Source organism: Prionailurus viverrinus, chromosome E2 (assembly GCF_022837055.1).
Source record: "Prionailurus viverrinus isolate Anna chromosome E2, UM_Priviv_1.0, whole genome shotgun sequence".
Lineage (NCBI taxonomy): Eukaryota > Metazoa > Chordata > Mammalia > Carnivora > Felidae > Prionailurus > Prionailurus viverrinus.
In genome coordinates, this window is record NC_062575.1 from 14,644,550 (window position 1) to 14,661,525 (window position 16,976).

At 40.2% G+C, this 16,976-nt stretch overlaps 1 protein-coding gene across 5 annotated transcripts in view; it reads right to left on the reverse strand.

The window, feature by feature from the left end:
• HYDIN (HYDIN axonemal central pair apparatus protein) overlaps positions 1 to 16,976 on the reverse strand; it is a 429,838-nt gene that overhangs the window by 303,695 nt on the left and 109,167 nt on the right. For all 5 annotated transcript variants that reach the window (XM_047836101.1, XM_047836099.1, XM_047836098.1 and 2 more), the window contains one exon: positions 10,790 to 10,989. In XM_047836101.1, coding sequence (XP_047692057.1) covers positions 10,790 to 10,989 — 200 coding nt within the window. The remainder of the gene's footprint in view (positions 1 to 10,789; positions 10,990 to 16,976) is intronic.

Here is a 16,976-nt window from a genome sequence, read left to right on the forward strand (position 1 = left end):
AAGGAGTGGATCTGAGGGTAAGTAAGCCCAGAACTGGCCCATGTTAGTTCTGATCTAGGCTTTTTCTATTAATTTACTGGGGGAACTTGGATAAGCCATTTCCCTTATCAGGCCTTATTTCCATCATCTGTAAAATGGGAATGTTGGACTGGAGTTTCTGATGTCGTTATGATTACTAGCTAGTCCTTGAGTGGACTTACCATTTTACCTTGCAAGTATTTCTATATTCGGAGAAGATGATTGGCATTCATAGTTATATGGATAGAAAAGTTTTAGATCTTGTCATGCAACTTCACACTATGAAATCCATGCAGTGATTTTGCTTCACTTTTATATGGCTATGATATATAATAAGTTCCATTTATGTGTAGTTTTTAGGATTCAGTCAAACATTCCAGGAAGATATGCTGCCTGCACCTGGTTTTCCACCTTAAGTGGATTTTATTTTTCACAGGAAAAACACCAGTGTAACAGGAAGTTTTTAATGTGTATTATGGAACGTGGTTGTGGAAGGCCCTTTTAAATAAAAAAAAGGTTCATGCTTTCTAACTCATGGTGAGCCAGTTAACCTGCTTCTTTCTCCTTCAGTCGAACTCTGTGAATCTCACAAGATGGCAAAGTCTCTATAGGCACTTATGGACAATGTCAAAAGACACTAATCTTCAAAAGAACTTTGCCTTTGCCTTTGCTGGTTGACTTATAAATTAGCTCAATGGGTCTTGCTTCTACCTGGGATGCAGAAAGCTAGAAAGAGGTTGCTCACCCTAACAATGAAGAAAAGCCAGTTAAACAAAAAGATCACAACTTTTCTCGAACCAATCAGAAAGGAGATGTTGCAGAGCAAACAAGTAGCCTGAAATCTAAAGATGGACAATCCACCCGCCCTCACCCTCAGGGGAGATGGGAAAGGTACAGACCGTTATACCTGTGGCAGACAGAACTTCCCGCCAGGCAGAAGAAACAGCAAGAAAGAATGGAACAGAAAAAAATGTTTGAAGAGATAATGGCTGAGATTTTCCAAAAATAATGAAAGATCTAGGAAGCTTGGAACCTCATGCAGGATGGAAACCAAAACTAAACAAAAGCAAAACAAAATCTTTAAAACAACAAGACCAAAGACAAAAACAAAACCCACATCTAGACATATCTTATTCAAATTGCTAAAAATCAAATATAAACACAAAATCTTAAAGGCAGCCTGAGAAAAAAGACATAGTTATGTACAGAGGAACAAAGATAAGAGTTATGGCAGGGTTCTCTTAAGAAAAATGTAAGCCAAAAGACAATGAAATGACATCTTTAAACTCCTGAAAAAATTATGCAGAACTGTCAGCCCAGAATTCTAAACTGTAGAGAAAATACATTTCAAAAATGAAGGCAAAATACTTTCTTTCAAATAGACAAAACAGAGAGAATTTCCAATAGAGCTGTGCTACGAGAAATATTAAAAGTAGTTTTTCAACCAGGAGAAATAGGATACCAGACATAAACTTAGACCTACATAAAACTGTGCAGAGATAGTGATGCTCCTGGGATGCTCCTGTGAACAATAAACACAAATCCCCTCCCAAGGGATGTGCCTTCCACCCACATTATGGCAGCCCTACCACCTACAAAATGGCAGAACAGGTAACCTGAAAGCTCTTCCACCAGAAAATACCTAGAAAGACTGGATAAAATATAACCTATATAAATGTGCAGCTGAGCATGCATTAAAAAAAGGCAAATCTACAGGATTTAAAAGCAAAGAGGAAGCTAAGAACCAGAGCAGTTAGTCACTGAGCTCATGCTAGGTCTGACCTGGATTCTCAATAACCTTAAAGCCCTGGTCATTTTAGTTTGTTTGTTTGTTTTATTTAAATTCAAGTTAGTTAACATATAGTGTAGTATTGGTTTCAGGAAATTTAGTGATTCCTCACTTACATATAACATCCAATGCTTAACCCCAATAAATGCCCTCCTTAATGCCCATCACCCATTTTAGCCCATCCCACAGCCACCCCCCTCCAGCAACCCGCAGTTTGTTCTCTATATTTAAGAGTCTCTTATGGGTTTGTCTCCCTGTCTGTTTTTATCTTATTTTTCCTTCCCTTACCCTATTTTCATTTGTTTCATTTCTTAAATTCCACATATGAGTGAAATCAAATATTTACCTTTTTCTGACTGATTTATTTCACTTAGCATAATACACTCCAGTTCCATCCACGTTGTTGCAAATGGCAAGATTTCATTCTCTCTGAATGCCCAGTAATATTCCATTGTGTGTGTGTACACACACACACACAAACACACACACACACAGACAGACACACACACACCCACATTTTCTTTATCCATTCTTCAGTCAATGGACATTTGGGCTCTCTCCATAATTTGGGTATTGTTGATAGCACTGCTATAAACATTGAAGTGCATGTGCTCCTTCGAATCATTTTTGTATCCTTTGGACAAATACCTAGTATTTCGATTACTGGGTTGTAGGGTAGTTCTGTTTTTTATTTTTTCAGGTAACTTCATACTGTTCTCCAGAGATGTTGCACCAGTTTGCATTCCCACCGACAGTGCAAAAGAGTTCCCCTTTCTCCACATCCTCACCAATATTTGTTGTTGCCTGAGTTGTTAATTTTAGCCATTCTGAAGGGTGTGAGGTAGTATCTCATTGTGGTTTCGATTTGCATTTGCCTGATAATGAGTGATAGTAAGCATCTTTCCGTGTGTCTGTTGGCCACCTGGGTATCTTCTTTGGAAGACTGTCTATTCTTGTCTTCTGCCCATTTAGTCACTGCATTATTTGGTTTTTGGGTATTGATTTTGATAAGTTCTTTATAGATTTTGACTACTAACTCTTTATCCAATATGTCTATTACAAATATCTTCTTCCATTTCATTGGTTGCCTTTTAGTTTTGCTGATTGTTTCCTTCACTGTGCAGAAGTTTTTTATCTTGATGAGGTCCCAATGTTCATTTTTGCTTTTGTTTCCCTTGCCTCCAGAGACATGTCTAGTAAGAAGGTGCTATGACCAAGGTCAAAGAGGTTGTTGCCCATTTTTTTCTTCTAGGATTTTGATGGTTCCCATCTTACATTTAGGTCTTCCATCCATTTTGAATTTATTTTTGTGTATGGTGTAAGAAAGTGGTCCAGGTTCATTCTTCTGCATGTTGCTGTCCAGTTTTCCCAACACCATTTGATGAAGAAACTGTCTTTTTTCCATTGGATATCCTTTCCTGCTTTGTCAAAGATTAGTTGGCCATACATTTGTGTGTCCATTTCTGAGTTCTCTATTCTGTTCTATTAACCTATGTGTCTGTTTTTGTGCCAGTACCATACTGTCTTGATGATTACAGCTTTGTAATACAGCATGAAGTCCAGAATTGTGATGCCTCCAGATTTGTTTCTCTTTTTCAGGATTGCTTTGGCTATTCGGGGTCTTTACTGGTTCCATACAAATTTTAGAATTGTTAGTTCTAACTCTGTGAAGAATGCTGGTGTTATTTTGATAGGGATTTCACTGAATGTGCAGATTGCTTTGCATAGTATGGACATTTTAACAATATTTGTTCTTCCAATCCATGGATATTGAATGGTTTTCCATTTCTGTCTTCTTCAAATTCTTTCATAAGCTTTCTATAGTTTTCAGGATATAGATCTTTTACCTTTTTGGTTAGGCTTATTCCTAGGTATTTTATGGTTTGGGGTGTACTTGTAAACAGGGTTGATTCCTTGAATTCTCTTTCTGTTGCTTCATTATTGGTGTATAGAAATGCAGCCAATTTCTGTACATTAATTTTATATTCTGCGACTTTGCTGCATTCACCTATCAGTTATAGCATTTTTTTCATGGAGTCTTTCAGGTTTTCCATGTAGAGCCCATGCTGTCTGTGAAGAGTGGAAGTTTGACTTTTTCCTTGCCAATTTGAATGCCTTTTATTTCTTTTTGTTGTCTGACTCCTGAGGCTAGGACTTCCGGTACTATCTTGAACAACAATGGTGAGAGTAGACATCTCTCTTGCGTCCCTGATGTTAGGAGCAAAGTTCTCAGTTTTTCCCCACTGAGGATGATATTAGCTGTGAGCCTTTCATATATGGCCTTTATCTTCCTTTTTGAGGGTACCTACTTTCTTTCAAAAAAGGATGCTATATATTGTCAAATGCTTTTTCTGCATCTATTGAGAGGATCATGTGGTTCTTACCCTTTCTTTCATTAATATGGTATATCTTTTATTGATTGATTTGCAAGTATTGAACCAGCCCTGTAGCCCAGGAATAAATCCCACTTGATCATGGTGAATAATTCTTTTAATGTACTGTTGAATTTGATTTGCTAGTATCTTGCTGAGAATTTTTGCAACCAGTTTCATCAAGGATATTGGCCTATAATTCTCCTTTTTAGGGGGGATCTTTATCTGGTTTTGGAATCAAAGTAATTCTGGCTTCATAGAATGAAGCTTTCCTTCCATTTCTATTTTTTGGAACAGTCTGAGAAGAAGAGGTATTAACTCTGTTTTAAATGTCTGGTAGAATTCCCCTGGGAAGCTATCTGGCCCAGGACTCTTGTTTTTTGGGAGATTTTTGATAACTAATTCAATCTCTGCTGGTTATGGGTCTGCTCAAATTTCTATTTCTTCTTTTTCACTTTTGGTAGTATGTGAGAGTCAGAATTTGTTAATTTCTTCCAGATTTCCCAGTTTGTTGGCATATAATTTTTCCTGTTTCTCTTAGAATTGTTTGTATTTCTCTGGTGTTGGTTGTGATCTCTCCTCTTTCATTCATGATTTCATCTATTTGGATCCTTTCTCTTTTCTTTTTGATAAGTGTGGCTAGGAGTTTATCAATTTTGTTTATTCTTTCAAAGAACCAGCTCTTAGCTTCATTGATCTGTTCTACTGGGGGTTTTGTTGTTGTTGTTCTTATATCATTTATTTATGCTCCAATCTTTATTATTTCCTTTCTTCTGGTGGCTTTAGGCTTTACTTGCTGTTCCATTTCTAGCTCCTTTAGGTGTAAGGTTAGATTGCTTCTTGACATACGCCTGAATTAAAATATACTTCCCCCTTAGGACTGCCTTTGCTGCATCTCAAAGGGTTTGGATTGTCATGTTTTCATTTTCATTCCCTTCCATTATTTTTTTAATTCTTCTTTAATTTCCTGGTTAACTTATTCATTCTTTAGGACGATGTTCTTTAACCTTCACATATTTGAGGGCTTTCCAATTTTTTTCTTGTGATTGATTTCAAGTTTCATAGCCTTGTGATCTGAAAACATGCATGGTATGATCTCAATCTTTTTGTACCTGTTGAGGGCTGATTTGTGACCCAGTATGTGATCTATTCTGGAGAATGTTCCATGTGCACTCAAGAAGAATGTGTAGTCTGCTGCTTTAGGATGAAATGTTTTGAAAATATCTGTTAAGTCCATCTGGTCTAGTGTGTCATTCAAAGCCATTGTTTCCTTGTTGATTTTCTGCTTAGATGATCTGTCCATTACTGTAAGTGGGGTATTAAATTGATACCATTGATAATGGTATCATTATCAATGAATTTCTTTGTTATTAATGTATATACTTGGGTGTTTTCAAGTTGGGGGCACAAATATTTACAATTATTAGATCTTCTTGATGGATAGATCCCTTAATTATGATAAAATGCCCTTCTTCATCTCTTGCTACAGTCTTTGGTTTAAAATCCAGTTTGTCCGACATAAGTAAGGCTACTCCAGCTTTCTTTTGACATCCATTAGCATCATAGATGTTTCTCCCTCCCCTCACTTTCAATCTGCAGGTGTCTTTAGATCTAAAATGAGTCTCTTGTAGGCAACATGTAGATGAATCTTGTTTTCTTTTTTTTTCTTTTTTCTTTTTTTTTTTTTTTTTTGTTCATTCTGATACTCCATGTCTTTTGACTGGATCATTTACTCCATTTACATTCACAGTGATTACTGAAAGATATGAATTTAGTGCCACTGTGTTACGTGTATACTTGGTGTTTCTGTGATGTTCTCTGATCCTTTGTAGTCTTTGCTCTTCTTTTTATTCCTCCACTCAGAGAGTCCCCCTTAAAATTCCTTGCAGGGTTGATTTAGTAGTCATGAAGTCCTTTAGTTTTTGTTTGTCTGGGGAACTTTTTTTTTTACTTTTTTTTAACGTTTATTTATTTTTGAGACAGAGAGAGACAGAGCATGAACAGGGGAGGGGCAGAGAGAGAGGGAGACACAGAATCTGAAACAGGCTCCAGGCTCTGAGCTGTCAGCACAGAGCCCGATGCGGGGCTCGAACTCACAGACCGCGAGATCATGACCTGAGCCAAAGTTGGACGCTTAACCGACCAAGCCACCCAGGCGCCCCTGTCTGGGGAACTTTTTATCTCTCCTTCTATTTTGAATGATAGCCTTGCTAGATAAAGAATTCTTGGCTGCATATTTTTCCCATTCAGCACATTGAGTATCTCCTGCCACTCCCTTCTGGCCTGCCAAGTTTCTGTGGACAGGTCTGCTGCTAACCTTATGTAGGTTAAGGACCTTTTGTCCATAGTTGCTTCCAGAATTCTCTCTATCTTTGTATTTTGAAAGTTTCACTATGAGATGTCATGGTGTTACCTGTTTTTGTTGATTTCCAAAAGAGTTTTCTATGCCTCTTGAATTTGAATGCTTGTTTCCTTCCCCAGATTAGTGAAGTTCTCAGCTATAATTTTTTCAAATAAACCTTCTGTCCCCTTTTCCCACTCTTCTTCTGGGACTCCTATGATACAGATATTGTCTTGTTTTATGGAATCACTAAGTTGTATAAGTCTTCCTTCATGATATAATACTTTCCTTTCCCTCTTACTTTCAGCTTTATTTTTTCCCATAATTTTATCTTTTATATCACCTATTCTCTGCTTCTTCAATTCATTGTGACTATATTCATTCAGTTTTGCATCTCAGTTATAGCATTTTTAAAATTTCAGTCTGACTAGTTTTTCCAGCTTTGATCTCTGCAGTAAGGGTTTCTCCGGTGTCTTCTATGCTTTTTTCAACTCCAGATAGTAGTCTTATGACTCTTGTTCTAAATTCTTGTTCAGATATGTTGCTTATATCTGTTTTGAGCAAGTCCCTGGCTGTGATTTCTTCTTGACCTTTCTTTTGGGGAGAATTCCTCCATCTTATCATTTTGGCTAAGTTTCTGTCTTTTGTGTGTTTTAATAGCATGTTATGTTTCCTGCAACTGAGAGTAATGCTATCTTAAAAAGGGGTCATGCTCTGTCCAGGGCCTGGAACTTCCAGAAGTGTTTCTGGTGTATGCTGTGTGCACTATTTTGGCTGCTCTATCCCACTGGTCAGACTTCTGCAGAGCTCCTCCCTGCTTGCAGTGGAGAGTGTTTGCATCTTTAGGTGTCCTTTGATTTGTTTGCTAAAATAAGCCTGGAAAAAAGAGGGGAAAGCCAGATCCAAAAAAAAGAGAGAGAGAGAGAGAAAAGGAAAGGAAACAACACCACCACCACCAGAGAATCAAAAAACTATAAGTCTGATTTCAAAGAAGAAGAAAGAAAGAAAAAGAAAAACAGAAGACTGAGTTATAAAAAGAGAAAAGGAAAGGAAAAACAAACAAAAAAAAATAAGAACAAGCTATGAGCCTGATTCCAAAAGAAAAAAAGAAAGAAAAAGAAGTGGAGGAAAAAGGTAAGTCTGGTTCTATTTCCACCAGAACTGCAGGGGTTGTTTTGAAGCACTTGATTTTCAGTACACATGGTGCATGCCGGGTGCTGGCTGTGCTGGTCTTCTGGAGGAAATGCCCCTTGTAGGCTCAGAGTCAACCTTGCTCCAGTAAATAAGCAGTTGCCAGGCACAGAGGGGCAGGTTTGATGTAAGGGGGTCCCACCTCCACTGGAGGTCGCTGTGCTGCTCCCTCAAGTCCCACTGTGTTAGTGTTGAGGGAAAATCTTTCATTCCCAGACAGGGGATCTCACACCCCGCTATTCAAGCATCCCTCCTAGAATAGTGAGCCCTGTGCCACAGCTTTCCTGCATTTTTTCTTTGGTGCACACCTGGGATTCAAAACCCAAAGTCTTAAAGGACCTGGCACTGCGCGAACTGCCTCTCGAGTAGAGGCTCTTCACGCTGTGTCTCAAGTCCTCTGTTGCTGAAAAACAGCCCCACGCCTGCATGGTGCAAGGACTCTATGATGTAGCACCAATAAAAGCAGCAAAAAGGTCATACGCCCTGTCCCTTGCCAATGAAAGGCCTTTTGCTGGCACCTACATGGTCTTTTGTCCTTGGACAGGCAATATACCCTTTTCCAAAAGTACTCCACGAAGGAGAATGTTCTTTCCCAGTGTACCCAGAGATCCCCACACCATGCTATGCACTCTCAAGCCAGCTCCCTCCCTCTCCCCAGGAGTGCACACCACAGCTCTGCTCCAAAGTCGCATACTTCCAAAACCTGAGTTTGAGTTCCAAATGCTGTTTGAAAAAAAACAAAACAAAACAAAAAACCTGTGACACGCAGTACTTCTCTCTCCGCAGTACGTGATCTGGAGAGGTTTTCCTCTTGTATGAACTTGATGCCGCACTCTCTCAACTCCTCTCTTTCTCACTTTTGTCTCTCTGTGGATAGGTTCCCTCCCTCTTTGCAGCACTGCCGTTTTTCTCTTCTCCAATTCATTTCCACACACCCCGCACCTGTCATACTGTCTCCCTGCAACCACAGAGAACCTTCTGCCAGTCCAGAGATTGATTTCCTGAATATTCCAAATGATGTGACCTCAACAGAGCTGTGTTTGAGGGACAAGGACAGCCCACCGTCTGCCTACTTCTCTTCCATCTTAACTCCTCCCGAAGCCTAGGTTTTAATAGCCCTGCTAGAGCAGGAGACAAAACCTTGAGACTGTTAAGTCAGGGGACGGGTAAGAAAATCCCCACATACACTGGGGAAACTTAAAGGACTAAAACATTCTCCCGTTAGCACAAGGAAAAATGTCTGTCTTGATTTAAGTGAAGGAAACAAAGTTTCTCTAGAGAATTCATAACTCTGGACATGTGTCTTATGCAGGTTTGAGGTTTGACTATACATTATCAGTCCAGGAACCGCTAAGCCAACAAATCACCAGAAGAGAAATCTACACAGTCTAACCTTTAGGAACTAAGCGGAAGCAAATGCTAATCCTTTCTGGAGAGACATGCCCTTAACTTGCAAAGGATTCCATAGATAATACCTTTCTGAAAATGAGTTCACAATCCAGACCAATACACACATTACTTCTTACAAATTCATAGAAAAGAACTTGACCCTCTGCTTCCTGTCTTCCCAAGCTGGTCGTTCTTGTTATGGCCCCACTGATTTAACACCTTGCATATGCCCATGACAATCGTTCTTACCCATCTAGTAAGGGAGTTCCTCAAGAGCAAGGGCTGTGTCATCGTTTTGGTGTCTACCACACTATAGCTACTCCATAAATAACCAGAATAAATTCCTCTCCTTCCCTTACTATCTATGTGCTCTTGAGCAAAGCTGTACAACCTGTATAGTTGTACAACTATGCCTCAGTCTTCTCATCTTCAAGGTCAATGCAGGTGGAGTTCTATTTAACTTTCATCTCTGTGAACTCTTCTGCCTCCCTCTTCTATTTGAAAGGACACACGGGCCCACCCAGATAATCCAGGATAATTTCCCCCATTTTGAGGTCAGCTGATTAGCAGCCTTAATTATATCTGCAGTCCAAATCCCCCTTTGTCATGTAACACTGTATTGTATACACTGGCAATAGTTCATCTGAAGAAAAACAACAACAACAACAACAACAACAAAACCCACTAGTTAGATAGCACTTTCTATGTACCAACAGTCTGTTTGTTTATTAATTTATTAAAAAAATTTTTTTAATCTTTATTTATTTTTGAGAGAGAGACAGAGTGTGAGCAGGGGAGGAGCAGAGAGAGAGGGAGACACAGAATTCAAAGCAGGCTCCCGGCCCTGAGCTGTCAGCACAGAGCCCGACGAGGAGCTTGAACTCACGAACCAAGAGATCACGACCTGAGCCAAAGTCGGACGCTCAACTGACTGAGCCACCCAGGCGCCCCTATTTATTTATTTTTAAAGTAAACTCTGTGCACAATGTGGGGCTTGAACTCATGACCCTGAGATCAAGAGTCACTTGCTCTATGGACTGAGCCAGCCAGGCACCCTCTGTGTGTGAACAGGTTACATTTAACGATTCATTTATTCCTCACAACAACCCTATGAAGCAGCTACTACACTTTTTCCCTTTTTTTTTTTCAGCCAAGGAATGTGGCACATGAAGCAAGGAATGTGGGTGGCCCCCAGAATCTGGAAAGGGCAAAGCAATGGATTCTCCTTAAAGCCTCCAGAAAAGAACACAGGCCCACCCACACTTGAATTTTGACCCAGTGAGGTTTCTGGTCTACTGAAATACCAGATAATAAATTTGATGCTTTAATCCAGTAAGTTTGTGATAACTTGCTACATTAGCAACAGAAAACTGATATACAGCCAGTTAAAAAATTCCCTGTCAAAACGCAAATATTTATTAATAGATTTCTCTATGCTAAATAGAAAGACTTTTATCAACATTTCAGAAAAACATCTTTACCTAAACCCGAGGTCACTCAAAGGTAACCTTGAATTTCAGTTTCCTCTCTGGCTGAAGAGGAAGTTTGGCCCACCTCAGTACGGTCTCTCTGCCTTCCAGCCAGAGACTGTAACAAGCAATTCTACCCTGAATGCTATTCCAGCAAATTACTTGCGATGACTCGATTTAGCTATAATCAATCAAAACCAAGAACTGAAGGAATGCATACCTATGAGTTTTGATGCGAAACACAGCATCTTTGTTGCCAATGTTTCGTACCAGCAGAATCTTCTGAGTGCTGTATTTGACAGGGCAAGTGGAAAAATTCAGCTTGTCAGGAAAATCTAGGATGGCTCGTGCACCTCTAGCTTTGATGGGTACAATAAACTTTTCTCTTTCAGTTATGCAGGTCAACATATGGGCATAATCCTAAGACAGAAGGGTACAATCATTATTTGTGGAAATGCCAACATGATCAAGATAACTGTGCAAGAAATATGGCCATATGCCAGCTATCTTGCAAAACAACTTAATATACTCTGTGAAAGCTTCTCAAGACAATTATAGATGTACTTTCAATGAGATACTCTTTGCTGAGAGAAAGGGAACAGTTCAAGTGTCAACATTTACAAGTCAGGAGAAGTTTATGCTTCATGTGTTTAGGAGGTGAGATGGAAACCAGTCAAGGGTCAAGTTTGTTTTCTTTCTTTCTTTCTTTCTTTCTTTCTTTCTTTCTTTCTTGAGAAAGATTGAGGGTGCAAGTGAGCAAGTGGCAGAGAGAGAATGAGAGAGAGAGAGAATCCCAGGAGGGACAGAGTGGGGAGAGAGAGAGGAAGAGAGAGACGGGGGGAGGGGGAGAGGGGGGGAAAGGGGAGGGGGGAGGGAGACAACCAGGCTCACCTGAAGTGGGGCTCATGTTTTACCCAAAGGGGCTCATGTTCACCCCAAGAGGGCCTCGTGATCACCCCAAGCAGGGCTCAAGCTCACCTCATGTGGAACTTGAATTTACAAACCATGAGATAATGACCTGGGCCAAAGTCAGATGCTTAACAAGGATGAGCCACCCAGGCCCCAAAGCACATTTTTCTTTAGATCAGAGGAAGTTCACACCAGTTCCTCACATCCTCCTTCTAGACCTATTTATCCTTCAAGCCATTATATTAATGGCTCCAATTTATGGTCTCTCTAAGCCCATAATCTGCAACATGACTTTGCAGCTTCTCCATCATGAGTGCAGCCAGTCTATTTCTCCATCCCATGCTTTGACCAATGGAATGTGGCAGAAATGATGCTGTGCTAGTTCCAAGCTGAGACCTCAAGAAGCCTTGGGCATTTCCAGTCTTGCTCTTGGAACCCTGTCACTGCCATGTGAATAAACACCATCCAGCTTATTGCAGGATGAGAGCCCGGATGTCCCAGACATGTAAGCCATGCCAGACCAGCCTATAGCCCCAGATATGTGAGAGAGCCCAACCCAGATGAGCAGAATTGCCTACCCAACACATGAGTGGGCCCAGTGAAGACCAGCTGAACCAGAGTCTCGTGAGCAATAATATTTATTATTTGAAACCAATGGGTTCGGGCGTGGTCTGTTACTATATACAATAACTAACTGATACATAGCCCAATTTAAACCTCATCTGTTCGAGCCCCATGTCGGGCTCTGTGCTGACAGCTCGGAGCCTGGAGCCTGTTTCGGATTCTGTGTCTCCCTCTCTCTCTGCCCCTCCCCTGCTCATGCTCTGTCTCTCTGTGTCTCAAAACTAAATGAAAACATTAAAAAAATTTTTTTTAAATACAATAAACCTCATCTGTCATGCAAGGCCATCACTGACAATTCTAAATAAAAATGCTGAGGTCCAAGGCATATATCTTCCCCAGTCTTGGGTTTAAATGCAACAGAAATGCTGAATTAAATTGTCCCTTCACGACATTTCATAAGATAGGAAAATAGAACTCTCATCCTCAATGTACCAAAGAAAAAGTAAAAATGGAATGTTCACCAACAAACAAAACTAAATATAAAAGGAAAGTATTAACAGTCCCAAGAATAGACCAGAAGCTCAAAAGTTGCTATGAGAGGAATTTGTTATCTAAACCAGGCTTTTTTTTTTTCATTTTAAGTTTTCCCATCATTTAGCAGCAAGGCAATATTGGTAAATGTCAAGTCCACATCGAATTTAAATTTCCTTTCAGTAATCATGTAGTAAATGGTAATAAAAGGTGGAGGTTTTAGAAAAACTCGCTTTGGACTTTCAGTATAGAGTGGGAATGGGGATGTCTGACATATAGATTGATGTATAAACCTGGGGGTGCACTCCATCTCACGTAACCCACAGGACGAGTATAAAGCAGTGGTCTCCCTGATTAGTTTATCTATTCAACCATGTTTTATTAAGTGTTCAGGGACCAGGTACGGAGCTCGGTTTGCAAATGAAGCAGGAAACACAGACACGGATCACTTCAAGCTTACATAACAATGGAGATCGTGGAAAGTTAATAAAGCATATCTAATATACAATGTAATACATATAAAAAGAAATATAAAGATAAAAAAGTCAGGAATGCTCGTGTGACAGAGCCCTGTGCACCTGCAGTCTGTCTCCCTGAACTCCAGACTCACACCCAGCTGCCCAGTCAGCATCTCACTGGATGTACATCACAAACTTCAGCAGATTAATGCCACTGACACAGACGACCCGTCGAGGAGGATTGGGGCCGAAATCCAGCCCACTCTGCTGGCTCCAACTACATCCACCCAGAGGGGAGCCTTTTTCTCATACCCACAAAGCCTCCACGATGCCATCTGAGGTCCTGCTCATGGACTGTTTCCTCACTGCCTCCCTGTCTCAGTACTGCTATCTCCATTGTTCCAGGGGCCTGGATTGGAAACCCTGGAATGAGGCATTCTTGATTACTCCATTTCTCAATTTCTCAGTAAATTCTGTAGAACTGACCTTTCAAACACATCCAGACCATGATCACTTCTCATCTCTGCCCTGCCACCTGGCCCTCGCCATTCCTATCTTTCCTGGGCAAATGGACTCTATCTACTTCAGCTCTTGTTCCCTCACAGTCTGTTTTCCACACAAGGGCCCCAGGGGTCTGGCTCAGGTTGTTCCTCTGCTCAGTGTCCCAGGATGAGGCCTGTGAATGCTACGGCCTGGTGCTCAAATCACTTCTCTGGCCAGAGCCTCTCCCCCGATTGCTCACTCTGCTCCACAACAGGCATCCTTGCTGCTCCTTGAACATGCTAGAACTGCTCCTCCTCCAGAGCCTTCAAACCCAATGTTCTTTCTGTGTAGAACACGCTTTCCTCTAGTTACTCATATAGCTCACTCCCTCACCTCCTTCAGGACTTTGCAAGGCTCACTGAGGCCTCCCTGACAGTCCTATTTTAAACTTACTCCTCCCCCTTCTATGCATCACTCCCCAGCCTTTCCTCCTGCTTTAGTTGCCCCCAAAGCATCCAACATAGCATATATTTTACCTATTTGTTGAGTCTAGTATATGCCTGTCCCTAGAATCTTCAACGTCAACAGGGACTCTGGCTATTGTATTGATTTCATATATCCAGTGCCTAGGACACAGTAAACATTCAAAAAATATTTGCTGAGTGCACAGAAATGAGTAACGCAATGTTGGGCAGTAGTGAGTGGTGAAAAAGGAAGCATCAGAAGGGGATGGAGAGTGTTCGCTTGCTTTTTCACATGGCACGCTTGGGAAGGGCCTCTATGAGCAGTGACATTTCAGCAGAGATCTGAGCGAATTGAGACCTGAACCATGCACGGATGGATGGCACTCTGGGCAAAGTGTGACTTGGAGCCAGTGGCCAGAGGTCAGGAGAGGTTAGAGACCTGGCAGCGAGGTTGTAGGGGCCAGATCGCGCCAGACGTTGTAAGCCAGTTGGGACCCGAAAAAGGCCAAAAGCATCTGATGCTGAAAGCTGATCATGATGGACCTGATTTATGTTTTAGAAAGATCACTAACTGCTATGTGGGCAGAGAACTCTAAGAGGTTAAAATGCGAAAACCGAGGCCAGTTAGGAAGCCCCTGCAACAGTCCAGGCAAACAGGACAGTGACCTAACCGAGGGTGGTAAATGCTTCATCTAGCATTTGGTGAGTAGCAAGCACTCCTTAAATGCTAGCTGTCATTAAAATGTTGTATTAAATATAATGATTTGTATAAGGCATATGGGAAAAACTCAACTTGTGTTTCCTCTTATTGTGACGATAATAATAATGATAACCCTAATGATAATAATAACAATCATACAAGATAATTTCAGAAAGCAACAAGAGCTTTGAAGAAAATAAAACATGGTAAAGTGATAATGTTGGAAGGGGCTGCTTTAGGTGAGAACAACCAAGGAGGATTTCCTGAGGAGGTGATCTTTGGGTGGAGACCTGAACAGCAAAAGGAGCCAGTCAAGTGAGATCTAGGAATGGATTGTTGCCAGAAAGAGGAATTGCAAATGTAAAGGTCTTAAGGTAGGAACAAGTAATAAAAATTAATGGGAAGTATTCATGAAATGTATTAAAATTGAGTTGTTGGACTCAGCTCTTCAACTGATTCCGGTTTGTAGACAGCTAATACCAGGCTCAAAAATTATGCTATTCAGACATAAGGGAGTACAAATTACATTAAGCACACTTGATCCTAGAAAACCCCACAGAATTCACCAACGAAATAATCTACGCTGATTACATCAGAATCCTAAAGAGATAAGTACTGTTTTCATTTTTTCTTAGTGGATCAAACCCAGCAAGCAAAGTTTTTGTTGGGAATTAGGAACCAGAAAGCTTCTGGCACATGTGGAAACTTCATATTAACTGAGGATTTGAGAGAAAGAAAAAAGATGCTACTGAATCCAGAATGAGATGTGATCCCAAAGTAATTTGTCTTATTTTATTCTGTATTTACACGTTCTCTGCCTTGTTCTATGAGGAATTGAAGACAGCCTAAAGTAGTTTAGAAGGCTAACTGAAATATTCACAGAGATATTTTCAAACTTCTCAAATTTCCAAATGAGGAAGATTTAAAGTTTGATCTGAATGACAAGTTTTTATCATAATCAATTCACATACTCATAAAAGAATATGAAGGAATTCTTTAAACAACTCCATAAAAATGTCTTCTAATCTCTGAAGTTCTATATTTAATATGACTATATTAGATTATGTAAAATACAATTATATACTGCTCTACTGACTGAAAATTAATTCAGATGTAATGCCCGGGGAGACTCTGTCAGCCTTCAAGCTAAGCAATCACTTTAGTTTATATACTCCCTTCCACTGTATTTAGATTCAGGGCAATCAGGTCACCATTCAGAGCCAAAATATTTATTCCAAGCTTTTCCCCTCTACTGTGAGAGACATGGCTATGAATCACTTTCTCTCCTAAAATGTTATCTTTTATAACAATGCTCTCCAGATGAAACATCCAGTCTACTTTTTGTCCATTTGCCTTCCTTCCAACCTGCCTAGCCTGCAAACTTTAAAAAAACAGCAACCGAATATGAAAATGGAAGATCTAACTTTCTGAGAAGCAGAAAAAAATGAATCTTGATTTTATATTAGCTCCATTATAGAGAGTAAACATGGCAATAATTCTGTCCTTTAAAGTCTCCAGCAAAGGAAAATGGTGTCCTCTCCTGCAGCAAATGACCCTCGAGGCAAAGGCAAGCATGGCCAATGTGGTTAAACCCTCACAAACCTCTTTTTTTGTTGCCTTTTCTCCACTCCTAAACTTCATGGGAGAATGTCTCACACAGAGTAAAACTACAACTAGATTTGACTAGGACTCAGTGAATTTAATACTTGGTGTCCCCAGAAAATGCTATCAATTCCCCAAAGGGTTAAAGTATCTTCTCAATCAGAAACTCATCCTTCAAAAGAGAAGAGTCAGCTCTGAAGTTCTAATAAGTTTAAAAATGAGACTGGTCAGGCACCACGGGCCTTATCCTCTACCACTGTGACTCTTCATTTGACTTAGCTGGGTGTCAGCTTCCTGGCGGTAGCTATATTTCCCCATCTATTCAAAGAGAATGACCTATGACCCTTGGTGTGAAAAGAGATTTGAGACTTCCAAATTTAGTTTGACCCTTTTTATCCTTAGTGTACAATGATAATGTGGTTACTTCATGATTCATGTAGAAATTGCCCACTTAAGGTAATTAATTTCCTCTGTAACTTTTTGCTTTCCAAGTTACCCCTAGATCTATTAATCCACCTATACCTATACCCATGTACTCTGCCTTCACTCCTATTGCTAAGCTTAAACCTTGTACTTATATATTAGATCTCAATCTTTCTGGCTCACTCCATGATTTTCCTGAAACATCAGTTTTCCCTCTTTATTGAACATTCACACATCAGCATAAGTAGCTTCCTCTTAAATATTAAATAATCT